Source organism: Falco cherrug, chromosome 3 (genome assembly GCF_023634085.1).
Source record: "Falco cherrug isolate bFalChe1 chromosome 3, bFalChe1.pri, whole genome shotgun sequence".
NCBI lineage: Eukaryota > Metazoa > Chordata > Aves > Falconiformes > Falconidae > Falco > Falco cherrug.
This window is the reverse complement of record NC_073699.1, coordinates 39200794-39228557: the sequence shown is the minus strand read 5'-3', so window position 1 is coordinate 39228557 and position 27764 is coordinate 39200794. Positions and strand designations below refer to the sequence as shown.

The window sequence follows — 27764 nt, the reverse complement described above, 5'->3', positions numbered from 1 at the left end:
AGCTATGTTGGAAGGAGAAAAAAAATATGGTTATCATTAAAGAAAAGCCCTGGAATCTGTTAGCTTCTTGTTAGAAAGATTAAGTTTTGTAAGTTAATACAACATGAAGTAAGGAAGGGGACTGCAATATACAGATATACATATTTAGGCTGAACATATGTGGCATTTTATGCATTAGAAGACATCTATATATTCAATTTATATATTAGAAGACATAGAGCTCACATACTGAGAGCTAATATTTTGATAAAGAAGTCAGGGAGTAATTTATTGAAGAAAAACCAAATAAATTACTTGGCTTTTACCATTGTTCAAAATACAACCTTCTTGCACAGATAAGTAAGCCAGGTTAAAATAATTTAAGAACAATAATGCCTGGCAAGAAATAGCAGGTCAGCTGTGTCAAAATTCCCCCACAAGTAAAAGTTAAGTGAACAATGCATTCATGTAGTCTGATTATTCCAGATATTTTTAGGCATCCAATTCCCAAAAAATTTACATTGCAAAATAATGCACCAAAATAGTTTATACCTGTATGATCTTATCTTTCCTAATTTCCAGTTAAAACTTGATTCCATACAAACAGTACAAATTCGTCATTACTGAAACTGTACAGTAATTGCAACAGACGATCAATCTTGGATTCATGCCAATATATTCTTATGAGAAGAGTACATAATTTCATAACTTTATTTTCATTTTAAACTTATGTTCTACTAGGAGTGGTTCAGAGAGGAAGTTATTTATAACACAGCATCCATTTGAGGGGTGCAAGAATTTCATTAATACAAGGAATCACTGTTCTAACCCAACTTTTATTTCTTGAGCTCCCAATACCTAATGATGAAATGTCTTTACAATTCTTTAAACCTTACTTAGAGATATGAACAAAGATAGTGCAGTTTGGAGTATTATGTGTGAATACATATGAGATGACAGCAGCTAATGAGCTGGCTACTAACTGAGTCTTTCCATTATGTCCTTCTCTGCCATTGCAGTATGACCTAGATTGAATTTCCTATTCACTTCAGATTTTCTGTTGCTCCTTATGCAGTTTAGAGTTCACTTTGATTTCTGAGTATTCATACTAACCAGCATGCCTAAATAATTCCCTGTTGTTGGAAGCACAAAAGAGCTAGTAAAATACAGAAAGAATAAGGGAAAGATGCTTGGAGACAATGAATGAAGAGAACTCGGAACATTTTCATTAATATCTTCATTAATGATCTGGATAATGCAGAAGAGTGTAAAGTTTTCTGATGATGCAAAACAGTGAGGAGTGGCTGATACGGCCGAGGTTGTGCTGCCATCCAGAGGGACCTTGATAGGCTGGAGAAGTGGGCTGGCAGGAACATCATGAAGTTCAAGAAGGGGAAGTGCAAAGTCCTGGGGAGAAACAGCCCCAGACACCAGCATGTGCTGGGGAGCCACCCAGCTGGAAAGCAGCTTTTCAGAAAAGGACCTGAGATTGCTATGCGAGTCAGTAAAGTGCCCTGGCAGCAAAGAAGGTTAATGGTATTGGGGGCTGTATTAGGAGGAGTGTTGCCAGCAGACTGAGGGCAGAGGTCTTTCCCCTCTCCTCAGCACTGGTGAGGCCCCATCTGGAACACTGCGGTCAGTTCTGGGCTCCCCAGTACAGGAGAGACATGGACATATTGGAGAGAGTCCAGTAAAGGGCCACAAAGATGATGAAGGGACTAGAGCATCTCTCCTATAAGGAAAGGCTGAGAGAGCTGGGACTGTTCAGCCTGGAGAAGAGAAGGCTCAGGGTGGTCTTATCAATCCCTATACACACCTGAAGGGAGAGTGTAAAAGGATGGAGGAGGCTCTTTTCAGTGGCACCCAGTGACAGGACCAGAGGCAATGGGCACAAACAGAAACAGGAGGTTCTGCCTGGACATCAGGAAGCAGTCTTTCACTGTGAGGGTGACACAGGTTGCCCAGGGAGGTTGCGAAGTCTTCATTCTTGGAGATATTCAAAAGCTGTCTGGGCATGGTCCTGGACAACCAGTTTTAGGGGCTTCTGCTTGAGCAAGGGGGTTGGACCAAGGACCTCCAGAGGTCCCTTCCAACCTCGGACACTTTATGATCCTCTGACTTTTAGTGAAAGGAACTCATTTGAGTGTAAGTGCATTTCTCAAGCTACAAACTATTGTACATGGGATCAAAGAGAATTAGACTAGATCAAAATTTGTCTATTTTTTCAAGGTTCTTCAAAACTGGTCTTTATATATAAAATTCTCACTTGACATGGAAAACAAAATACTTCACCATTATGTATTCTAAGAAAGCTTTTTTTTCTCTACATAAGAACCAAAAGCATAACCAAGAAAAACCTGGTATCGACCTCCCACTCTTTTTGTTAACTTTTGAAACTTCTTTTCATTAACTTTTTGTTAATGAATTTTTGTTAGTATTTTTTCAAACCTAGCAAAAATTCTAAAATTACAAAACGGCAACATTTACCATGTCAAAAGATTTTTAAAAAATCCCAAAATTAAACAGCGTTCTAATATAGATGTTTTTATCAGCCTTGATTTTTTTTTAAATGCTGGGCTGCATTATTGGCAAGATAATTTGCAAAGCATTACTCATACCATTTGGCTTAAGAGTTGTTACTGTTTCTTATTTCCTTTTGGAAGTTTTTTAAAACAGAGATGATTACCGAAAGAACAAGTCAGTTCCTTTATCACAGTGAAAACTGCCAGTAATAGATTAAATGTATAGATATTAGGAAAACATTATTTTAAAGGTATACATACAAGATTGTTTATTGCTTTACATGGTGGTTTTCAAGGTTTATGTAAGTTCTGTTAATAATGCATGTTGTTACATATTGTGCCATTTGACCAAGGAATGGAAAGAAAGGTCGAAATCTGAGACAATATTAAAATACTTTAGAAACTTTAAAGCATTATAATAGTTATTTCAATAAAACTACTTCAAATATTTCTTCAAGAAGGAAACAATTTGGAGTTCAAGTTCAGCAGCATAATAACTGAAAATGTGTAACAGTACTCTTACTCTCATCACTAAACTATAGATTAGGGTCTTTTTCAGTTGTTGCCATTATAAATCCCTGTTCCCAGGGGTGCCAAGCTATCACAAAAATTTGCTTTGGGCAATGCTTTGAGATAAGTTCTTCAAATAATGCATAGGGCTGGCAACTCCCACTTGTGTTAGTAGGAGTTATCAAGGCAAATCTCTCATGGATTCATGGGAGAAAAAGCTCCAAAGTATAAAAAGTTTCGGCCTGAGGATTATTTGTTTTTGATATATATCCTGATAAAAACATGCTCTAAAATAAACCACTTCAAGCTAGTGATCTCAGTTATTTGCTGGGACTGTTAACACTCAGTAGATTGTGTTAACCTGAAATTCCACTGATGAAGCCTGTAACATAAATTACTTCCTAAATATTTGTGGAAGAAAGAATGATAGTTTGGCTGAAGAAATATGAATTTTTAAGACAATAGTAGATTTTATCTAATTAATAACACAGAAAATTTTTATAATAAACTTTTATGTTGTTCACCAATTCAAAAATGTTAGTTGAACTTGTTCAGATGTACCTGCTCTTCCTTGGAAGGTGGGGATATAGGTTGGTGTCGTTCATCTGAATGTAAATAGTTCTTAACTTCTGCATGCAGCTGCACATTTTCCACTTTGATGTAGCTTACAGTGGTAGACCAGCCCATCTTCCCTCTTTTTCTGGGACAAATTCCATTCCCCTGATTCCAACAGCTCCCATTTCATACTGTCCATCCGTGGATCAGATCAAAGGTTTACTATAAATGAAGCGTGTCAAGTTGTTTTCATTCATCTTCTGAAAAATCTGGCTATGTCTATGTCTCTGGTCCCTGCATTCCCCAAGTAGTTAGGCAGTAAAATATGTAGGAAACTTCCACTGAGAATAATAATTTTCAGTTCTCCTAGTCATTTACATTAAACATACAATTGGCTGAATACTGAAAAAGGAAAAAAAACCCACTACACAGACATATCAGCTTCATCAACTTCAGTCAGTTTGGAGTAGTAGCTTAATTTTATGTGTTCTGATTCATTCCTTGGAGGAAATTTTTCTCACAGACTATTGCAAGACTGCAGGGAAAAGAAATATTAGCCTTCCAGACTAAAGACCACCTTTGTGAGCACCACTTTTTCTGCCTACATGTTCTACATTCTTTTTCTTAGGTAAGGTTTTCCTAAAAGAACAAACATCAGCAGTAGACTATATCAGCTCAAAGTACTTCTCTGACACAGTTACAAGACTATAAGCTCAGCATATAGGCTAAGGAAAGTGAGCTACTCTTCATAAAATAGGTGCAGCTAAACACACTCTGTCTCCTGTAGGCGGATATTTCAAGTCCACAACTTTATGCTTCTTTTCATTTCTATATGACTTTCTGGTAAACAGATGGCAGAAACTTTAAATAGTACTTCAGGTGAGATCTCACCAATGTCTTCTACAACAGTAATATTGCTTTCCTTTCTCTACTGCAAATACTTACCTGCCACAATCTCAGATCGTATTTATCATATTGATAGTGTCTTCACACTGGTGGCTCACGTATTTTATGTGACTGATTAATAGTACCAAGCTTTATCTTCTTCCTCTATTATTTCCACTCTAAGCACCAAAGTCTTGCTGTTTATCTTAAATCTCACACTTTCAGCTGTTGTGTGTCATCTCATCTCTTTTACTCCAATGTTCAGTTCTCCATTTTGCTCTGTCATGGTCTGGACCTCTCCTGTGCTAATACCAATTTAGTACCATTGTAAACTATTTTAATTTTCATACTAAGTTTCCCCCAACAGTACCACTTGCACTCTTTCCTACCCATATTACAATTCTTGGGCTAGTCCATCTTCATAAACTTAATAAATGATTTCCTATGGGAATTACTTTATAATAAATTAACATCCAGATATACTTTAGCTGCTACATTTTTCTTTGCCTAGAAAACCTATTAATTTATCCAAGAAAGGTACAGCATTACCCTGGCATGATCTGCCTTTTCTGAACCTGCCTATAACTTTATTTCACTTCTGATTTACACAATTAACTATAATTCAATCCAGGTTTGTTCTAAAATCTTCATGAGGTAAGGCTACTATGCCTGTAATTAGTCAGAGCACACACCTCCCTTCCTTAAATACATGCAAGACATGTTTGTTTTGCTGCACCAAATGCAATGACTTGCAGTCTGATGGACTCCTTCAACACACTTGCTACCAGATTACTTTTCTGTGAGGAAATACTGAGTTGAAATATTTAAACAAAACTTAAAAGGTTTTTTCTGCTCATGTGGAAAATATATTTAAAAATCTCAGTGGAAAGTCATGAAACTGCATTTTGCTGACCTCTTTGGTTTGCAATGGGTAGCATTTAACAATCTATACATATAAATAAATAAATAATGAATATTTATAGCCCATCTGCTTTGAATATAGTCCATCAAATTTAAATGAGACAAAGGATTAAAGCTACAATTTGAAAGCTTAAAACTAGGAGGGTTTATTTTTAACCTTAAGGACAACCCGGCATTTAAATAAGACCAATTGGAACTGGGACTGAATGTGAACTCTTAATTTTATTAATCCCCTTATACTGTTGTGCATTGTTCTGAATCACCAAAATATGCATAGCTTCTGCATAGCCTGACATTTTGCTTTGCATTTCATGTTATATTTTAAGAAATACGTATCAAGTGTCACTTGCTAATGATTTCTGTGGGAGGAGATGAGTAATTAAGGACTTGTGAAACTGGGGCAGCATATGTTTTTATAATTGATAATATAAACTCACAGGATGGCTGCAGTTCAACAAAGGGCTTAGCTTGCGCTCTTCTATAAATAAGCACAGTAAATTAGATTACAATTTTAAAATTAGATTGCCAAGATTTTCAAAAGTGACCATAGGATCCATGTCTCTGGCTTTGGGACCTCTGCTATGAAGTACTTTTCAGAATCCTGATGTTTGACACCTTTTGAAAATATTGCAGTTTTAGAAAGTCTTTTATTTGTCCAACCTAAAAATCTATAATATGGTTTTGAGAAGAATTTAGCTAGACATGAAAAAAAACTCCAATCAACCCAAACAGAACAAGCAAGGCTACTCTGTCAATTACATTGTTAGGTATGTTACATATAATACAACATGGGATATAAATTGTTTTTAAAAACGTGGATTATAGTCACTCAAATCCTTCTGTATTTTTATTTAGTGTAAAGCATTTATTTGTAATATTGATAGGTACAAACTGAGTCTTACAGTTGTTCCCTCTTCACACTGTTGCTTTGCAGTTTCATTTAGAAAGTCAATGAATGTTTAAGTTTCATTGCTTTTCTTTCCTAAACATCAGTAGAACACAAGACAATGCCACGTACAGTCTTGAAGAATTTATCCGGGATTTGTAAATAAACCAGTCCTGTTTTATGGGGCTTAGATGCTGAGTTTCAGGTAGAGGAGGGAGGAACGGAGACATTTTTCCTCCTCCAGTGCTGAAAAAGATGTCTGGCACCTGAAAGCATCAGGCAATCCACTCAATATGGCTGATACACTAAGGCTGGCTTCTAACTACAGTTTTTGATGACTGTATTGTGAGATTCAGGGGTACTTCCCAAATCCCTTTGAAAGCTCAAACAATGTTTTGATTTAGTTCTTGAATAGAACCTAAGCAGTCCACTCTATCCTACCACTGTTTGGTTTCCAACAGAAGAAAACTGAAGTGGAAGGGTGAGAAGGATGCTGGTGTGGATGATAGGGGCAACAGGGAAATTGTCAAAATACACTTTACCTTGACACGTAGACCATGTTTACTATGATAGATCCATTTTTTAGGAAATCCGGGAAAATGCTCTATACATTATTTTCTTTTTTTTGCAGAGTGAGAGAGTTGGAAAGATCCTGGGAATGAATCTCTGTTGCCTTTTTAGAGCAGAATGAAATACAGAACCAAGAGAATGAAACTTTATTCACCTTTTCTTAAATTCTGAAGTCTCTTTGCACTCACTACTGTTTCTTGTTTAGTTGTTTATGAAAGAAAAGAGTAAAAAATAGTCTTGAAGACAGAAAATATCCCAGTAGATGTTACATATGTTACCATAAATTAAATGCTCGTAACATAGTGGCAGGCAATAGTAAGAACAAGAAAAACAGTTGAATGTAAGGCTCAATTTTTCTGTTGCTGCTGTTTGAACTTTTTCTACTACCTCCACTACTTCAGGAGTAGATACAGAACTTCTGTGCAACATCTAAAAGCTTATCTAATACCTGCATTTGACCACTGCACAGAGAAAACAGCAACATGGACAAACATTTCATGAAAGAGGAACTTCAAAATTCTTCTTACCAAGAATATTGTCAACTGCATAAAAATGAAGCTTGCATATGCTGATCTCTTTTCTCTAGTGCTGCTCATCTTCCTTCAATTAACAGCCTGTGTAAGAGGATTTAGGACACCAAAGCAAAAAAACCAAATGGATAACTATTGTAGTTGTCACTGGAAGGAGTTTAGATGAGCTATTAGGTGAGTATGGTTTTTGCTGTTCTGGTGGTACAGATGGCAGGAACAAAAAAATTTTGTGCATAAATGTGCAAATCTGTATGTTTTGTCCAAAACAAAATTAGTCATAGAGCGGACGCTACATCTGCTTTTAAATTGCCCTTTCACTTCTAGCCCACCAGGTGAAATCAGTCCTAGGAAAACTGCAAAGGAACTTTGTCACTAAGAATAAATTGTAGTCTGAATTGGCAACCCTTGTTAGATTCCTTCCTCTTTTTTTGCTGTACTGTCCCTAACAGATATGTACATATATGTATACACATTTATAAATGGCAGTACCAAAATTAAATGCCCAGACAGGACTTGGAATGGGTCTGTGTACTGTGTAACTCCACTCTTCTTGAGATGGTCTATGTAAAACTGCACTGATGGCACTGTCCACTGGGTAAGCTCACACAGTTATTCTTTCTGCCAGTCCTTCTGTGTCTCACAGAGATCAGCTTATACATCTTAGTTTTAAGCACTAAATTCATGTAGTGTTTGGAGGATAAAATTAAATGCTGATTAAGATAACAGTTGAACACTATCAACCACTTGGAAGGTGGGAGGGAAATAGCAGACAAGGACACATTTTTTGTGATTATACCATCCCACTACTCAGCTGAAATGGAGGAAATGCAGCTCCCAGTGCTATTCGGAGAGAATCTGAATGTGTTTGGTGGTATTTTGATGCAAAGGGAAATAAAGACTCAGAGCAAATTCACTGTGTGGAGGAGGAATGACACAACAGTAAAGCTTTGTCCTCAGCTACTGAATCTTAAAGCCAAAGTTCCTGTGTGTATATATACACCATAACTCAACTAACAGTATATATGCTGTATATTAGATATATACACAGAAGATTTCAATATGAAAAGTATTCTAAACTCTTCATGTAAAACCTGTATTTTTGCTGCAGCTTCAATCTATGAGGCAAATAAGGCAAACGATGTCTTTAAGTTGCTAAAACAGGTATTTTGCAAAATGGAAGATTCTGTTTCTCAAGAATAGTAAACTTTTTTGAGACAGTATATTAAGGTCTGCATTCTCAAAGGGTTTTCTGGACTCAGGCCAGGAAACTGAGTAAAGTTTTGTATTATAAGCTACAATGGAAGTATTTTTGCTGTTACTAAAAACGATAGTAGAATGCATTTTGTCTTCTGCCACTTCTCAGAATTGAACATAAGGGCACAAGAATTACTAACTTTTATTAACACACTGTAACATAAAATTTTACTGTCTGTGGTGAACTTCTCACAGAAAAAAAAAAGTCTGGAAATAATGCAACTAAATATAATTTAGGTCCAGTAGACACAGATGAAGAAGAAAAAAAAGACATATGCACACCCCATTACATTCAATGATACGCTGAATGCCATCAGCTCTTGTTGTTGAATGACAGTTGCCATTGACATCCATGGAAGTTGATCTTCAGTATCTCCCAAGTGTTGAACTCTGAGATACAGAATTAGCAATCAACAGAGTTAGAAAGACATATTAATTGACAAAATATTTCTGCCAACATAGTACTTTACTAACTTTTCAGTTGAAAATAAGGGACAACTTGCTCCCAGTGGAAAGCACAGTTATGAACCTAACACAGAAAATAAAGAAATAATTAAAAAGACACATCTAGAGTCTATAAATTCTTACATATTTGACTGCTGCCTGCCCTGCAGCCTACTCTAGAGCTGGTGTTAGCTCCTCATAGGCAGGTACGAGTTGAATTTCCAGGAGATGGAAATCACAGAAATCAAATGTTTCACTTCTACCTATTGTTATATTAAGAAATATGGATATAGGCAGGTGCACCTCTCACTACCTCTTTCTGTTTCATGTATGACTCATGGCTGTCAATGCATGTTTGGAGATCCTGGTGCATGACTGCTGAAATAGGCCTTTCAGAGACATAGGTAGAAGGATACCTGCTTTATAAATCCACAGTTGTCTTAGGCACAAAGTAGGTATTGGCATGCTCTTCTGTCCCGAAAGAACTGTACTTTGGGGTCATGCATAGTACCAGAGTAATATATGTCTAAGAAACTTGCTGTAGCAATTAAGCTACTGGTAGAAAGCAAGGTGCCTAAAGATTTGGGGGGGAGTGGGTGGGGGTTGTCTGGATCACTCTTTTGGATTTAGGTGCTGTAATACTTTCTTCAATATGTTCTTAGAGCCTGATTGCTTCTGTTTAACAACTAATTACATTTATCTTATTTACTATTTAGTCTTTTGTGTAAGAAGTTTAAAAAAGTTCTCCCTTATATGTTCCTAGGAAACTACTAGTTTCCACGTCTGCTTTTTTTCAACATAAAATAGCTACGAAATTCAGCTGGTTACTGAGTTCCCAAGATTCCTAAGAAAAGACAACTCTGCTATATATTTCAGCAAATAACTCACCTGAGGTGCAGGAAGAAGAAGACTGCACTAATTTATAGAGAGCATTACCTGTTTTTTTTCCATTACACAATAAAAAAGAATTAATTTTTCTAGTTATTGGCTGATTACTCATGTTGTATTTCTGGTAAGTCTGGAATCATTAACTAATACAAGGATTCAAGACCTGGTGTTAGATTAAATTAGAATATAAATGAAATAAGCAACCCCAGAATAATATCATACCATATAAAGATGACTAAAAAATGATGCTATCAAAGTTCAAACCAATATATTTCATCAGAGTTTGTAATTTGTATCAAGAAATAAAAAAAGCATTTTTTTTTAATGCACTTTTCTTTTTGGTAGGTGATAAAAGCACCATTCAAGAGAGAAATCTGTAGTGCCAGTAATTTCAAATTTGTGAAGAAAGCTTTCTTCAGATCAAAAGTAAGAAGATTGTTGGCACTGTTAAAGGAAGCAAATATAAACTTTGGAAGTACCAACCATTTCCAAACTAGTGCTATCTCATTTTTTTTCTTACACACAAGGCACACTTGCTATTTTTAATTACAAGTTACCAAAACATTTCTTCCCTAATTTCATTGCTTTACTGAATGGTGGTTTACACTGTGCTTCTCATAAGGTTTTTCAAATTTGAGCCACCTATTAAAGTAACATTACTCTATTTTGCTTTTAGATGAAGCTCTACTTCAGGATAGGCTTTCTTTGTGTAAGTAGCTGTCATCTCTGCTAACATCACCAACAATGTATTTTTCTTGCATTGTAATTGCTTTAGGCATGACTGTCTTCTCATTGCATGCAACGACACTCTCTTATTAGAAATAATACGTGCTGTATGTATAAATAAACCTATGCATATAACACTTGATTAGAAATATTTAAGTTAGAATTAGCTAAGTGACGGCTTGGTAAAAAGAAATGTCTGGATGTTTTATTTATCAAGTAAAACTGCTATAGAAATATGCTTTTATGATGATTCCATGCTAAATATGGAATTATCAGTTTATTTCTGACTACCAGTATTTCAAGAGCATTTTATGATTCCTGTTCTGTTAGTACAGATGTTTTCCCCCTAGAAGACCTAGCAAGATTTCTATCTATGATAAGCTTTTATCATCACTAGTAGGAGGAGTGCTCAGCAGCCAGCGCTGGATCAGCATCTCATTTCCTGTCTTCTGCAAGTGCCTATTTGCATACAGGAAACAATTTGCTGAGAGTATTAGAATTATTTTACCAGGCGTGGATGAACAGTCTTGTTGACTTGCTACCTTGTTAAGAGACGGATATGAATCAATAAGAACACAATCCATGCTATGCACGTGAAGCCAAGGTGGTCATCACACATCACCACTTACATCCAAATGCGAGAGTCAGTGTCTTGTGGTTTCAGGTTCCGAGCTACGTAACATGATTGGATTCTTGGTTCCCAGAACATAAGGATCATAAATCTTGGATGCAAAATATCATGCTAGTGGTTTCAGGGCACAATACCTGTTTAAATTGTCATGACACAAATTAAATCAACGTGGCTATCACAGTAGACTCTGTTGGAGGATTTGGTTTGATAAATCTTAGTACCATTTGTTTCAGGGTTTAATAAGTTAACTTTTCATTTAGGCTGGTTTCTTTATCATAATTTTAATTTACTGCTTGTTTTTTCTAATTTTAATGTGTTATATACATAGCATCTTCTCCAGTATCTCACCTTTAAATCAGTTCATTGTTTCCAAAGCAATTGGCTCATCTTACCTTAGTTTCAACAACATGCCTACGTGAGACTCTAATAGGTAAATGATTTCCTTTTATTTCTTTGTTTTCAATCTTATTGGACTTGCACACTGGAAACATTTTCTCTTGCTTCTAATCAAGTAGTTATGAAACCGTTGTGTCCTTCAGTTTTGACTGCGTGTGTTGGTTGCCTTTACCTTGAAGACTTTCAATTCTCATTGGTTTTTCAACCTATAAATTAAATGTTTCACCTGAAATTTGATAGAACATAGATGCTTTCAATACCTTTACTCATTATCTGCTAAGTATGTTCATTAATCAACATTTCCTATTTTAAATAAAAATGTATTATTCTGACAGTTGTGATTATGGTCTCCTAGCAACTTTCTCAGACTGGCCCTTTTCACTTCAATAGGTCTAAGACCAGAAAAGAATGAAGATAGCCTTAATTCTGCATGTGGTTTAATCCTTTTCTCCATGTGGTATAACTTTAATTTATTAAAGGAGTTGATACCTGTAATTTCATTGGACTAATGATAAAGTACAGTATTAAACTTACATTCTACATGTCAGGGTAACCTATATCACAGAAAGAAAAATCTTTTCCCACATATTCACTTGGAGCCTGCAGTTAGCAGGCTGATTGTTTTTCAGACAGAAAGGTCCAGCAAGGCATCTTAAAAGAAAAACTGAATTCAATAGGATTTTTCAATACGTCAGCAAGAATCAACTTTTCTTCATTTTATGTGCTGCTCTCCTCAACTCCACAAGGCTGCATGAGGTAAATTTTCTTGTCCCAAGTTGCCAAGTGCCTTCTCCTTTTTCAAGTCCTCCTTAAGCTTTTCTCTGAAATTACTTCCTCTTCTTTTTATGTCTGTCCATATATCTGTACCTTTTTTCTCCCAGACCGTATTTTTGTCTTGTCACAGCTCATTCTTACAAAACTGTGTAAACTCTTCTCCTTAGGTGCCTGATGTTACAATCTCTGGCACCCTAGGAGACAGCTGCACTGCTTTCAGAAGAACAGAAAAGTTTATAATGCTACAACAGTAGATCTCCAAAATAATAGTTAATAAACCACCATATATATATATATATATGCATGTATATACTTGTACATGAAGAAATCCATTCTTCCTTGCTGTCAGGGTGCAATTTCTCATTCTTCACCACTGAACAGATCAGATCTCTTTGCATTGGTTGGCACTTACTTCACAGCTCCATCTTCATGGATGCACACGGACAGCAGGACTACTGACAACATCAGTGTTCATCCCTTCTGTGTCTACTGAAGCTATCAGTTTAAGTATCTGAGCCTGTTCTTGCATTTGTTAGTCATCTATATTGTTTACAACACAGTTGCATACAGGCTTACAGGATAAATTCCGTAGTTCTCTGAAGGGGTAAGAGACTGGATGTGCTCAGGGCTTTATTATGGGCTCAAGTTTCTGGTTTTATAACTTGCAAAGGACAAATACAGGTAGTTTGAGTGCACCGTCCTCTAGAAGATATGCCAAATTCAACTATTCTTTGTTGACACACAGTTGATGTCCTGGTCTTGTATGGTTTGGAGCCAGAAATAAAGCTGGAAAGAGTGAGCTTTGGAGATGGTTGTGCTTAAACCTACACTAGGCTTTGCCCCAGTTGTCATTGCACAGCAAGCACTTCAATGGGCTTGGGGACATGATTTCTGTAACACTGTTCTTAGCAAATCATATGGATTTTATCTTGGAAACATGGACACTAGCAGTCTGAGCCCTTTTCCTTATGCTAGCAGTCACAGGAGGAAGACCATGCAGGAATTCTGCCCTGGAAAAAAGTGAACTGGAGGAGCAAGAAAGAAGCAGAAAGCAGCCTGCGGGCATTCACAAATCCTTCTGCAGAACTGTTGATGTTGGACATTGGAGCTGATGTTCCTTTTATGGCTCCCTAACTTTTACTGATGTCCATTCTCTGTGGAAGTTAGTATAAGAAGGCAGCATGCATCCTCTGTCTGTTTTTATCTATTACTGAGATCAGTTACACCGCACAATTTGTGAACTTAGTTGCAATATGTGGGAAGTGCTCTACCATGTGAAATATATTCAAAATTACTTAGAAATAAAGTCTCTGTGGTTATTTCCACATATGCATATAAATATAAATATACTCAGCTGACCCCAAGCATTTGAAATCATCTTGTTCTAACGGATAGTGAGTTTACTAACACAGACAGGGACTGTGCCATGTAGACTGGCCTCAGTAACAAAAACCCCCAGGTCCTGACAGGACTGGTTTTCTAGTATAGACATAGTGTAGCTGTTAAATCTGGTGAAACCCTGAAACTTACCATGTCAACAAAACTCAGTTGGATCCAGATTCTGCTGTTTTCTCAGTCTTTGAACAAAGGTTTCTTCTTTTAGGACTTTCACCATTTTTTTCTGCATCAAATTATATACTATGCTTGTGGATACAGATACAAGATTGTATCTTGCTCTTTTTTAATTCAGTTATTCACACATTTTTGGAGACATGTTCTCTCATCATGCTATGACTTACAGCAAAACTTAAAGCAGTATAAGCCAAAATTTACTTGCTGACTTAATCTGTGCATTTTGCTACTATCAGCTTCTTCTCTAAGAGTTAAATTCAACCCTGTCTTGGAGGTACTGATGAAATTAATTCTCCTTAGAAAATAATTCTCCTTTCTGGTTCCTGCTGCTTGCCAGCTAGTGTTCTGGTTTCTCAGCTTCAAACTTTTTCCACCCCTTTTCATTTTCTCCTGGATGTATTCCTTCCTTTGTCTCCTTTCCCTCCTTCAGTTATCAGAATTGACTTTGGTATCTACATAACTTAATGCAATGGAAATATAGTAGGGTGGATTGTATATGCTATACAGAACAGGATTAAACAAAACTGCATACACGTGCAAAAAGTAGCTTTTAGGCCCATCCTTTATTTCTGGCTATTGGGATAAAACAGAATTGAATGAATAGTTAATTACTGGTTCTTATAAAAGTAAACCCTAATTTAAAAATTAAAAAGAAAGAGGGGAAAAAAAGGCAAGCCTGTTAGACAATGAAAATTAGTGGCTGATAACTAGGGGAAATGTCTATATTTTGAAGTATTAAGAAAGAAGGGATGAGGGGAAGGAGAGAATGAAGAAGGGAGGGAGGAAAGAAGAGAGGAAAGGAAGGAGAAAAGAAAGAATGAAGGAAAGGAGACAACTATGTAAAGCACTTACGCTTTGTTTAACCTCAAAGGAAGATTTTTCTCTCCTGCAAGTTATTCACTTATGCACTTGCCATAGAATCAGCATTGTGAGTAAGTTGATAGCCTGTACAGGAAAGGAAAGAATGGCAAGCTGATTACTTTATGGTTTCACAAAACTGATGAGACAGCAAATGATATTCAATCCTATTAAAAAGACTAAGCACAGCCTTCCCCCCGCCCCCCTTTAAAAGAAAATATATTCTACATTCCTTGTGCTGGGATTGGATGATATGATTCTACAATTCAGGGAGTCTGCAGAACATCTGCAACAAAATTGGTTTTCTGTGGAAAACTGATGAATCACTTACTGCCAATGACTGGAAGGAAAAGTACTTGTTTATGCCCTTATGTAATGAATTTTTATGAGGTGAAGTTTGCTGTTTATAAAAAATATACTTTCAGTTGCTGTAGATGTACAATAATAGAATTCAGAATTTAGACCCAATGCATTACTGAAAAGACAGTCACTAGTAGAATATCATCTGTTTACCAAATGCCAAAAAAGGGCTTTTACTTCTATAATGGAATTAAAATTTCCATCCGTTCGCTAAGGTCTTACAAGAGAAAAAAATAACAGGGACATCACTGTTACCTTTGTTAACATATCTTAAAGTAAAAAAAAAAAAAATTCTATAAAAAATATGCATTCTGCTTCTAAAAGTAGGTCTGAAAAATACTGTAGAAGAAAATCATGTTCAACTCCTCAGAAAGCAAGTCATGTCTCTCTGTAATCAAGGACAACTAAGTACCTGCTCTTCCTTGCATACCCCTTCACTAATAACCTCTTTTAAGCAAGAGTTAAACTGACAGCTCAGGGGTAAGAACTGACCATTTGAATGTGAAAAATAACTTTTCACAATCAAATCTGCCTTAAGACAGTTCTATGGCTGCAAATTAATTAGTGGAGCTTTCAGAATTTAATTAAAATAATTGTTCTAGTCTTAAATTGGGAGATGGGTACAAGAGTTGAGTTTGATTGCTACCATCTTTTAGTTTCTCTCAGTATTTTCAGATATTTAAGTAAAAGATGTCACCCTGCCAAATATTTCCAGGAATAGCTGTAGGTGATTGGAAATGTGCAGATATGTATTTTTAATGACTAATACATTCTGCATTTCTTTAGCAAAAGCTGTTTTGCTGTGTATGTGAAAAACTTCAAGTGTTATTTTCTTCATACTTATCTCCTTGTCCTGACATCCGTATCAGTTCTGCAAGTACTGCTAATGTACCAGTCTTTCTTGAATCAACTTACAACTTTATTTTTATGAAGATGAGTTTTTGTGGCACTAAGCAATGGCACAGAGAGCAAACTGCATTCCTTTGTGCCTTGCATGGTTGCATCTACCACCTTTGAAATTATTTTATGGTGTAGGCTGTTGCTGCTATCAGTCACAGGGATTATGAAAAGGATGTAACTGAGAAGGCATGCTGCAGATCCATCTATACCTTCTGCAATGGCCAGGTTTGCTTAAACCTGGAAACAGAGGGCCAAGTATGACTTAACTTACTGTTTTCCACAACGCATGTAATAGAAGCTGTGCTGCGTGGCTAGTTGCTCATCTCATGCTTGCATTTGCAGCATGCTCTGGCCATTCAAGCATTGCTTTTGGAGAAGAAATACTACTCACCACGTGGGACCATTTTATCCTCTGTATATGGAATGAACAGCAGTCAGTGCAAAGCTTTTGCATGGAAAATGCCTTCTTCAAAATCCTCATGTTGCTTACCCTGAAGCCAGAGTCCTCTGGAGCTCTGATCCCTGTATCCAACACCACTCACTGCATCTAGTTTGGCCCTGTTCTGATCCTTTGGGTTAATATGGAACAAATCAGGGATGGGTTGTTATTACCGATTGTGTAACAGTCATAGATGTTAGACCCTATTCTGAAAACTATCCTGAAGCAATGGCAATTATTTGCTCTCTGAATCTTTGAACCATGTGACTATTACATGGGACAATCAACGGGATTTACTTTTGGTAGGAGCCTACATCAAAGGAAGCTGGAGTTAGGAGTTATCAATAAATACCATGCTCACATCACACATGCTTTTGCTAATTACAGAGACTGTTTTGTGGATATTATAACTCTAAGGTAGTCACTCACTTGAGAAACCTACTTAAGCACAGACAGACTGAAACCTTTTCATCCATTCAAAAGCATATTCAGAAGAGCTTAATCAGCCTTTGGGTCTGCATCATAAACACTGCTTCTTATTCCTTGTCATCGGCCATGCATCTCTACCCAGATAATTGGGTCTCACATAGTAGGTTCAGTCAGATGTTCAGTTCCTGTTGTGGTTTAATGCATCTGAAAGTAAGATAGAGATCACCAGTGACAACCTTACTGCAACACCGTGCATAACCATGACTAAAGACCTTACATCAAGACTGTGTGTAATATGACGATTCCTTCAGAGTAATCATGTAACAGGCAGCAGACCTGATTTAAAGCAGAGCAAGTTTCAAAACTCTTTGCAAGTCTTTAGTGCTAATACAGATTCCAATGTAAGAGTCAATACTGCCACGAACACTACTTACTGTCTGACTGTTGTAATAGGCACTCTCCTAGTTGCTAGTCCCAAGGACTGCCCTGCCTTTTGGCAGAGAAACCTGATCCTTTATGCACACCCTTTTTTTTTTTTTTTTAAGCCCCCAAAAATGTGACAACTAACTACACAGGGCAGGCTAGCAATCTTGCTAGGGAATCGGGTATATTTACCTGAAGACTTCTATTGAACCTGTAAGACTGACTTTTCCATTAAGACAATACATGAGTAAGATCCTTGGCACAATTATATACCAGAGGTACCCTTCCCAAATGTATAAACAATTTGGAAAGACTAGGTCATGCTACTTTCTCGGTAAACTGAGTCCTGAAAGACTAGTTAGTTAAGAACCCAAAACAAGATGTCACACCAGCTATTGGCAAAGCATCTAAAAGCTAGGGGACATGACAGGACCACTTTGGTCAGTTTGATTAAACTTGGCGGTTCTTCAGTCTGAAGTTAGACGAAGGTTGTAAGGAAAAAGACAGAAGAGAGGACAATGGTCTCTCCCCCTCTCCTGGACTATTCCCACTTCTATGATTAGTTAGTTCTCTGTTGCAGCTCTTCCAATACAGCATAATGCAGAGCGGTTACCTGGCTGCTGACAACTTTTTCTTTCCTGAAATACCCTTCAATATCTCCCTCAAAGTAGATACTCCTTTGAGATGAATGGTAGCACACTGGCCACCTTTACTATTCTTTGCACCAGTCTGTTCTCTAAGCAGACTCAGGATCAGAGAGGTATACCGCTATGGATTTTGTACTTATGAAAAACTGCCTGCAAGAACTAGAACTACCTGTTCTTGCTGTTGCACAAGCTTGCCCACATCTCCTGTCTGAATGGGCCTGCATTCTGTGTGCAGTGAACAGGCAGTTATGAGCAGAGGTGCAAAACCCCAGGTGTGCTCCAGCAATGGAAAAGCTCACTGCTTGGCCTTAGTAGATGCCCTGCAAGTATCTCGGTATGTTTGTGTAGCCATCTGGTCCCAGTGTCCCAGCCTGAGAGAAATCCCTTCAACAAACCTCTTATGCTTTGGGTCACCTTGCCAGGCTTGCATCAGATCCCACCTTGGAGGTGCCCCCCCCTGGAATAGCAGAAACTATCAGGACTGCAGTAACAATTAAAGTGGATGTTTTGATGGTGACAACTTTTGGGAAGATAAAGACAGGCCGTTGTAATCTATTTGACCAATTCTACTAAATTTTTCCTGGGAATGCACACAGCATTGAAATTCAAAAGGAATGAAGCATCGTTTTGAAACTGCTCCCTAGTGTTTTGGGTGTATGCACTGTGACTTGCAATAGCCCAGGCTACCATATTTTTGTTATTAGAAGTAAATGACCATCTGCTTTAATATCTATCATAGCAATAACCATATGACCCTATTCTGTGTGTCCAGTCATGCCACAATACTCTCTTTTACTTACAGGCTAAGACAGCTTCCTAGCAACCACTCAGCAAAGTGTAACAAATCATTGCTATGACTAGTCTGCCCCAAACTAGAATTATTAAAAAGATAATTTGCCTTGGAACCTAAAATTGAAAATTTTAAAGTGAACTGCAACTATAAACTAGCTGCATTTTTGCATTTTAGTCTCACAAATGCTAAAGCATGAAATCACTTGACAAACAAACCATTGAATAAGCAATAACTACCCTTCCAAAAAGTCTCTTAGGAAAAAGAAAAACTTCATAACCTCCTTAAGAAGCATCTTTTATTTGTAAACTTGATTTTCATAAGAATGATACATCCCAGATAACAATTGTAATAATATTCTCAAATAAGGACATTCATTGGATTTTATTTAGGAAATACACTTCTTTCACCTTTAACATCTTCTCTTCATTACTTTGTCCAGATCATCCTTGCCTATCACATTCCAGGCTTATGCAAAAATAAAGAAATATTCCCAGGTAATGCAGAAACCAGGTATCACCCCTGTAATTTCTTTTACAGGATGCTCAAACTCCTGATTTTCAGTCTTCCATAACATTAAGACCTCTCAAAGTATATAGAATAGATGGAGTGGTGGTGGTTTGTGGAAGCAAGAAGTCAGCATTTGCTTACTGTTTTCATCTAAATGCTTCCAAAATCACACCTTATTAAAACTGGTAATTCTCATTCAAACAAAGATATGAAAAGTTTTCTAGTATATTTATTAATATAGCCTGTTCCAGTTATGGCTTCATTTTTTTCATTTCTGATACAATGAAAACATTCACATAGCACACAAAGACACAACAGAGCACAAATAAAATGTTAATACAGGGCTGTAACTCCAAGACTGGAAGTTCTGGTCCTTTAGCTTTCTTAAATTCTAGGCATTTACCATTTTCACTGATGCATATATGACTGCTCAGAAGTACATTCTCATGGTAGCTGAACACTAAAACCCTTTTGTTTAGAAAAAATGACTGAAGAGATTAACATTCCAAAATTACTGCAGGAAGCATAACTAGATGTCCTTTGTTACAGCAGTTTTAACCTGAAGATATAATGCTTATGAGGGCAAATTATTAACGCAATTAGTATGTAAAATTAATTATCCTTTGATTAGTCTGCAAAATATGTTTTTTCTTTAATATCTTCAAAAAAGACTTTTCTGCAGTTTATATAGCACAAGACATCACAAAACAGAATTACAACACAAAAAAAAAGTGTATTTTTGATTTTACATTGCTGTAAGGAAGCTGCTGAGTACTGATTTTGAAGTCTTAAAAAGCTAACCTCATAGCAAGGAGCTTTTCAATACGCAAGTTGAAACCTTGGTCTCATCAATCTGAGTTGTGACTACAACAGAGTGAAGGTTTCACCGTATGGTAGATTAAAGCAAAGAAACAAACAAAAACCCCCAATCTATACCTGACAGAAGGAACCAGTTTCTTCCCAAACCTTCTATTTCTGTGAAAGGCATGGTACCTGCTTAGTTGCATGGAAAAATAAAAGAAGCAATCCCACACATTAGGATCTAGGATCTTAGGGTAATGCAAACTGTTTATACACATCATAAGACGTAGACTTTACAAACTTGGTCAGTGATATGAGCTACAAACCTAACACACTGACGAAGAGGTACTACAATAGTAGGCCAATGCTTTGGTATAATAAGCCATCATAAGTATCAGAAGTTAAATTCCAGAAGAAAACCAGGGAAGCCAAATGCAATATAGCACTGCCAGCAGAAGACAGCTATACAATAGAGGTACAAAACTTCTAGAAACAGGTTTTGTACTGATACTGTAACAGGGATGAAAACCAGAGTATACATTTTACTAGGATTTCATCTGCATGAAGCTGGAAGAGACAAACCAACTCTGGGAAATGCATACAGCAGGACAGAGAGTGGAATGAACAAGAAGGTGGTAACATTCTTTAAATATTCAGGAAAAAAACATTTCTAAATAGGAAATAACTCCCACATAAGAAAAACATCACAGCTATCAGAGTCCAATATAGAAAACCCATGCTCCTGTGACACAATACTGCACTGTGACTTCAGAAGGAATGAAGACACCACAGGAAATCTGCTATGATTACAAACCATGAACAATGGATTCTGAATGTGTACAAATCTTAATAAAGATAGTTAAAGGGACAGGTAACAGAAATGCTGATGATCCTTTCTGGGACATTAGCCCACCCCAAAGTCAGGGTTGCCAATACATTTCTTTGGGAAGAGCTTTTAAGTGATGTGGAGGGACAATTCATACAGAATCACTGCAGGACCAGCAAGTAACTCCAGGATCATCTCCAACAAACTCGCCACTATCGATGCTTCTAATGAAGACAGATTTGTACCTGCTGGTTCAAATTGCAATGGTTACAGAAATTTGGCAGGCTGCTGATATACACGCTTGATGGCAAATAATATATTGTAGCACGGTATCTGGAAGCAGTTGCTCTGAAGTCTCTGTTGACTCACAGAACAGTAGCAGAATTAATGAAGTTCTGGGCTGCCCAAAGATACTTACAAACCCACTAACTATATTTAATTGCATCAGATGAAAGTGCTGTGTGTCACTCTAAAGATCAAACCCTAGAATTTAAGATCTTCAAACAAATAGGCTCGTGGGTTGTTTTAATCAGATACTCAAGAATGTAATAAACCATTTCATAAAAGTAGATCAAAGATATTGGGTCAGTTGTTACATACTATTTTTGGGACTGACTACTGATGATAGCCAATCAAGAACACAGCCACCATAAAGTGATTTACTTAGTTTAACCGTACACATTTTTGAGAATTCAAGAGCCAAAAAAGGACGCAATGTTTTTTGTGTTAATGAGACCTTTCTGGGTAAGACTTCCTGTTAAAAAAAGGACTGTAATTTTTTAAAACTTATAAATCTTATAAATTTATATCTTTTATATATATCTTAGATAAATCTTATAAAATCAGGTCAGAGAATAAATGGATGAAGTGTTAAACCAGGGAATAAGAAAAACATTACAAAGCCAACAGAGAAACCAAATAGTAACAGTCAAGAACAGGAAGAGTTACCTATTTTAATAAGTTTACATGCCCATAACTGTGTGTGATCTTTTTTCTGTGTGGTAGTGACTTCTTAGAGAGGTTTGGTAGCCACCTTGACCACACCAAAAACAGAAGAGTGGCAAGTCCCAAAGTAAGCATCTTGTGAGTAAACAATTTTCTCCAGTGTCTCTGACTCAGAATAATGTGGGTTACCTTGGGTAGCTGCCACATTCCAATGGATGATGGATTGCATCCCTCAGCTTTATAGGTAAGAAGTGGGAGGTGGTCATATATACACCACTGAAGATCACAAACATAGCTAACTGAGAAAATGAGTTCAGTCATCTCATGAAGTTCTAGAAGGTGCTCTGTATTTGCACAGGAAGTGGAGTACCTACCTGCCTACCAAATGGATCACTTAAAGCTTATGGTCTATCGATAAGAAAGCAATTCTGACTTAGAGAAAGTATGGTCTGTTATGGTAGCTGAATATGATGAAAACTATTATTAATCTGCTGAGATAATTAATCTTATACCTTTCCTTTTCACAGTAGAACACCACACTGGGATTCAAATTTAAAGTATTCAAAATTAAAATTATTCCTTAGGCTTGACAAGGATGCCCCTCCCACTAAACCTATCTACTAGCTAGCTAAGTTGGTAATGGCAGAAGCTTTTACAAGCTTGAGAAAATCCACAAAATGAGTAAAAGCTTACTGGGCATCTTCTCTATCTTTGAGGGAGTATATAACATGCAGTTAAGAAGTGGCAGGCTGACAGACTCTAGATCTAAGGAGGAATGACTTCACAACACAGGGGTAGCAAACTGCGATCAAGTAGTCTGACAGAGTAAAAGAGCTGGTGAACTCCTTTCTTTTCTTCAGAGAGGCAAGTTGGCACAGTTACTCAGTAAAAAAATAAGACTAGTAAAGACGTATGTTACAACAAATTACAGAGTCTCCAAAACTATCTTTTAAGCTGTTTTACAATAATTTCTGAATTTCTCCATTAATCTTGTCAACATAATATTTCACGTACAGTATAAAGCCAAATCAAGCTCGTATCAGGCATGCAATTCTGTCATTTCAATTTTATATTTCAGTGGCTGAAGACTGTGTACCTCTGAGCCACATTTAGGACATGTAAAATACATATCAAATAAATAGTTACTTTTAATACAGTAGTAACAAAAAACATGTGAACAGCCTATGGTATGAGGCATGGTAGGCCATTCCCCACATAGTGAACATTCCTTGCAGTGAGCTGCTAATGTGTTTTCACTATTGGAAACACCTGCAATAGGCAAACAGCATGAAGAAATTTTAAGTTTTAGTTTCTGTACGTTAATAAGTGGTAGCAGATATATCAAAAATTCAGCAAAGCCATGCCATAAAAGTTCCCTGTTCATGTATTCAAATCCTACCTGACGAATACTTTGTGGCTTGCAAAAAACTGACCTAATTCCTAGAATGCGTTCTGTAAGCGTTGCGAATGTTCCTTTCTGAAGAAAAATCAGAAAATTTAGAAGTCCACAAAGTTTAAGAAGTCCAGCTCCAAAGTTAATGTAACTCTTAATTTTGCAGAATGATTGCAGTTGTCGATTGCTAAATAAATCATAACATCTTTCTTCCAACCATCTTCCGCCAACAGTGAAAATAAGATACCATAACTTCTGGTGTTTGCTCAGAGGCTGGTATTTCTCTGTCTGAGATAAGTTATTCTTGTACTGAATATTCAGAATAGCCTGTCCCACAGTGGCATTCTTAGAGTAGATAGTGAATCTCCATAATATAAGCCATAAAAATGCTTTAAGTTCTGGTTCAAAATGAGCCAACACTCCTGGTTTAAATCCATGAAAACAGCTGCTAAACTGGGACCACACTAGTTGTTCCAGAGCTTTGTTTAGTTCAAGAGCATCAAGTTGACTTATTCTTAGCACAGGATTCACACTCTTTTCACTTCCAGTGCTGGAGGCCATTTCTTCACGAAACCCCCACTTTCTAGGAATAAACAAATAAACACAAACAGATTTTAGCATAATGAAACATTTCCTATTTTTATTCTTACTAAAGATAACAAAGTTCTAATATACCAGTAGTAAACAAGAAATAACAAAAAAGCTTCTTCAGAATGCTGTATTAATATGCTCAAGTCCTTTCAGGAAGCTTTACATTAACAGTGTAAAATTGCATCTCAAAAGAAGTTATATTGGACTATTTCTCACAAATGGTAATATTTGTATTTTATTCTAGAGAAATGTTTGACACCTTCCAGATATTTAGAAAACTCCACAGATTTAATATTTTGTTGAATAAATAAATAAATAAATAATTGCTGGGTATAACTGTAATGTTCAATTGGAACTTAACATAGAAGATCAAACTATCTTGTAAAACTATATAGTGTTTTATGGAGAAATAGGGAAAATTAACATACTGACTAAGATCTAGGAGAGAACAGTGGGGTGGATAGAAAATATTGCCACATGAATACCTCAGTAGCTGCAGCTGAAAGTAAAATCTCTGAAATACTAACAAAGTTAAGATTACACACAAAAATATATGAATGAAAATTAAGGTGGGAATGATAAACTTGCTAAATAAAGGCAGTGATTTGTTTAGAGAAGAATCACTACATGAGATTCAAGAAATATTCAGTATTCAGACATAAATTATCATACGGTACATCACTGAAGCCTGCACATATTTTCTAGAGTTTTTTGACAGGTGTGGGATTGTGTTACTTGTCGTGTAACAAATTTCCTGGCAAGATGATTAATGTATTCTAGCCACTTCAACAAATGTATACTCTTGTTGTTCAAGCATTACAGAGAAAGATATTTTTTTGTTTAAATTGCTTAGTTTAAATGTTATTGTATATGGAATTCTGTGACTAAAAAAAAATATGCAATAAATCACAAGAGCAAAATACAGATGATGCCTCAGTAATGCAAAATTGTGGGGTAACTGATTTTTGGTTCCTTTCATTCACATAAAAAAACCCCAAAGTGATATAGGAGAAGTGGTATATTTCAGGTAATATGCAACACATTTAACTTTCTAAACCAGATTCTTTGCATAACTGACAAGCAAGGGTCAACAGCCTTCTAGAGAAAGTACAGAAGAAAGTGCTTCAAATCCTTAAGGAAGGCCTACTATAACACAAGACTGCTTTGAATAAAAGATGCTGTACAGGATCCTGTATAGGAATGGTTGCTAACGATGCTAAGAATACCAAAGAAAAAAAAAAAAAAAAGAAAAAAAGAAATCCTTCAAACCAGTAACTGTTTGCTGACACAGAGTGCACCACAAGTTTTAAATCCCAGTATAAAACATTATTTGCATCATTCCTATTGCTTTCTACACCTGTAATTGGTCACGTCTGTAAGGAAAATAATCATGCAAAGCCAACAGGAAATACAATTTTGTCCTTAATGTAACCTGTACAATAGTAGTTTCCAATTAACTAAGACTGGCTACATGGGTAAGTCATACAATAGCTCCACTCAGTTTCTTTACACTTCTTGTTAGCAAGCCAAATTTCGATGAAGGTAGTATATGGCCATCTCCTGTGGGCAAACAGCTATGGAGTTCATTTCATTAACCTGCACTGGCCTGACAAACCAGTATACAAGGGTATACAAGCCAGTATATCCAGGTCTGTCCCTCTCACACTTCTGCCTTTTTTGTAGCATGTACCAAAGCAGAGGAAGTGAGGTTATCCAGTATCTTCCCAATAACCTACCTCCTCCACTTTGTGATCAAAGGGTTAGTTCAAGCCATACTGGATCTTGACTTCAAAAACTCCGGCTCCAATGAATATCTGCTCTCCTAACCCTCATCTTCTCATCCCACTCCCATTTTAGGAACCACAGCCTCTGATAAGTGTCTGCTCTGGAACCTGCCACTCTGGTTTAGTGCTACTCACTCGTAACCCCTAAAAGTCTAGTGTCTTCACTTCTGGTAACACCTCAGTCCCTTCTACTCATTTCACTCTGTTCTACTCATTTCAGTTACCCTCCTGCTAGTGTTCTATACAATTCCCAAGACACAAAACTCCCTTTTAAAATGTTAAACTTGTTTGAAAGAGACATTAAACAGCTTTCTTGATCCATCTACCAAGACTATTTTCCAACATCTGTTCAACCATCTTTTCCAGCTGTCTTCCACTGTCCCAGGAGCTATGAGAAACTGCTGTTGTAGATTTCTCATAAATAAGGTATGCTAAATCTGTGCAGATTTCCACCCCCCAGTGTAGCCAAACAATCTAAAAAAAAAACCTCAGCAAGTCACAAATAGGTCATCAGGAACCTTCTTAAGTTCAAGGAAAAGGTAAAACACACAGGATTATGATGGATCATGAAATACGCAAGAAAACCCATGGATCACTGTAGGCTGGGAGCTGACTGCACAGCTGCTTTGCAAAAAAGGACTTGGGGATTCTGGTAGTCAGCAAGCCGAACACAAGTCACAAGTGCATCCTTGTATCAATAATACTGGAGTGCCTTAGCATGTGTATAGCTAGCAGACTAGAAGGATGTGCTTATTCCCCTCTATTTGGCATTGGTAAGTCTACACCTGTGATACTAAGTCCAGTTTTGCTTCTTTATCAATATTACAAAAAAGGTCTACAAACTGGAAAAGAGTCCAGCCAGTAACATCATCGGGGAGCCCCAACACCTGATATATAAGGAGAGCCTGAAGGAACTCATATTGTTCAACTCAAAGATAAGGCAGCGAAGCAGTGATCTAATAGTAATCTTCTACTACCTAAAGGTTGCAGAGAAGATTAAGTCAAACATTTTTGTGAAATGCAGTGAAAGAAAGAGGGACAACTGGTTTTAAGTTGCTACATGAGAAATTCTAATTGGAGATAAGGAGACTGGAACAGTTTGTCTACCGGGACTGCAAAATCTCCAGCTCTGGAAATTCTTAAAACTTGACCAATGTTCTAAGTTACCTGTTCTAACATTGAATTTACCCTCAGTTTTCACAGCAGGATGGCCTAGATGTCATAAAGCTCTTCCCTGAAATTTGGAGCTTGATCTTCTCAAGAATTGGTGCATCTCTTGTAGAAACTAATTGATTTGTGACAATACATTTTTTTTTTCATGTCCATGATCCTTTATAGAATTTTATTTAAAGGAAATAACTTCCGTGAACCTGTGAGAATGTGTTAGAACTTTGTATACAGAAAATGGGAACTGCTTTTGAACCAAGTCCAAGCACTGTTTGTTAAACTACTGAAATTCTGTAAAATCGAACAAGTCCCCTTTTTAAAAGAATTAGAATCAACACCATATATACTCTTTAACTGTGACATTTAATGTCTCTTTCTGAATTATCAACTAGCAGATTGATTCTACTTTGAAGTCACTTTTATACAAACTATATGGAAAAGGAAGAGTATCAGGCAAAAACTAACAAAGATGTTATGCTTATAACATTCCTACGTAAGGAAAGCTTCCTTTTTGAAGAACAATTAGGTAAGCATTCTCAATTTAAGCAATAAAACTGGGCATTGTTCTGAAGTTCTTTGTTGCCAAAACCACTGAAAGTTTGCCATAGGCTATGGCTGTTAACGAGTCCCTACAAGTTATTTACTTAAAAGCTTATATCCATATAACTTTGACTTCAATGTGTAAGCACATTTCAGTGTGCTTACTGCTACATACAGGCCGAAGCATTCTGCCACACACTCTGCTTACTTCCAAACTGGTTTAAGGTTTTACTGCACATACAGGGTAGATACTTCCCACATTAAAAAGTAAAGCAGAGATCTGTATTTTCCTATGAAGGATGTCTGCAAACGTCCTAA

General features: G+C 36.7%; 1 protein-coding gene across 3 annotated transcripts in view; it reads right to left on the bottom strand.

Annotated features, from left to right (window-relative positions):
* Positions 1 to 3811: 3811 nt before the first annotated feature.
* Positions 3812 to 27764, bottom strand: part of PEX2 (peroxisomal biogenesis factor 2) — a 40129-nt gene continuing 16176 nt past the window's right edge. For 2 of the 3 annotated variants that reach the window (XM_055704958.1, XM_055704957.1), the window contains one exon: positions 19170 to 23947. In XM_055704958.1, coding sequence (XP_055560933.1) covers positions 23011 to 23925 — 915 coding nt within the window. In that variant the 5' untranslated portion in view covers positions 23926 to 23947 and the 3' untranslated portion in view covers positions 19170 to 23010. Of the gene's footprint in view, positions 11924 to 12387; positions 14989 to 17029; positions 17234 to 19169; positions 23948 to 27764 lie in introns of those variants that run through there. The other variant, XR_008731380.1, reaches the window with a different exon arrangement.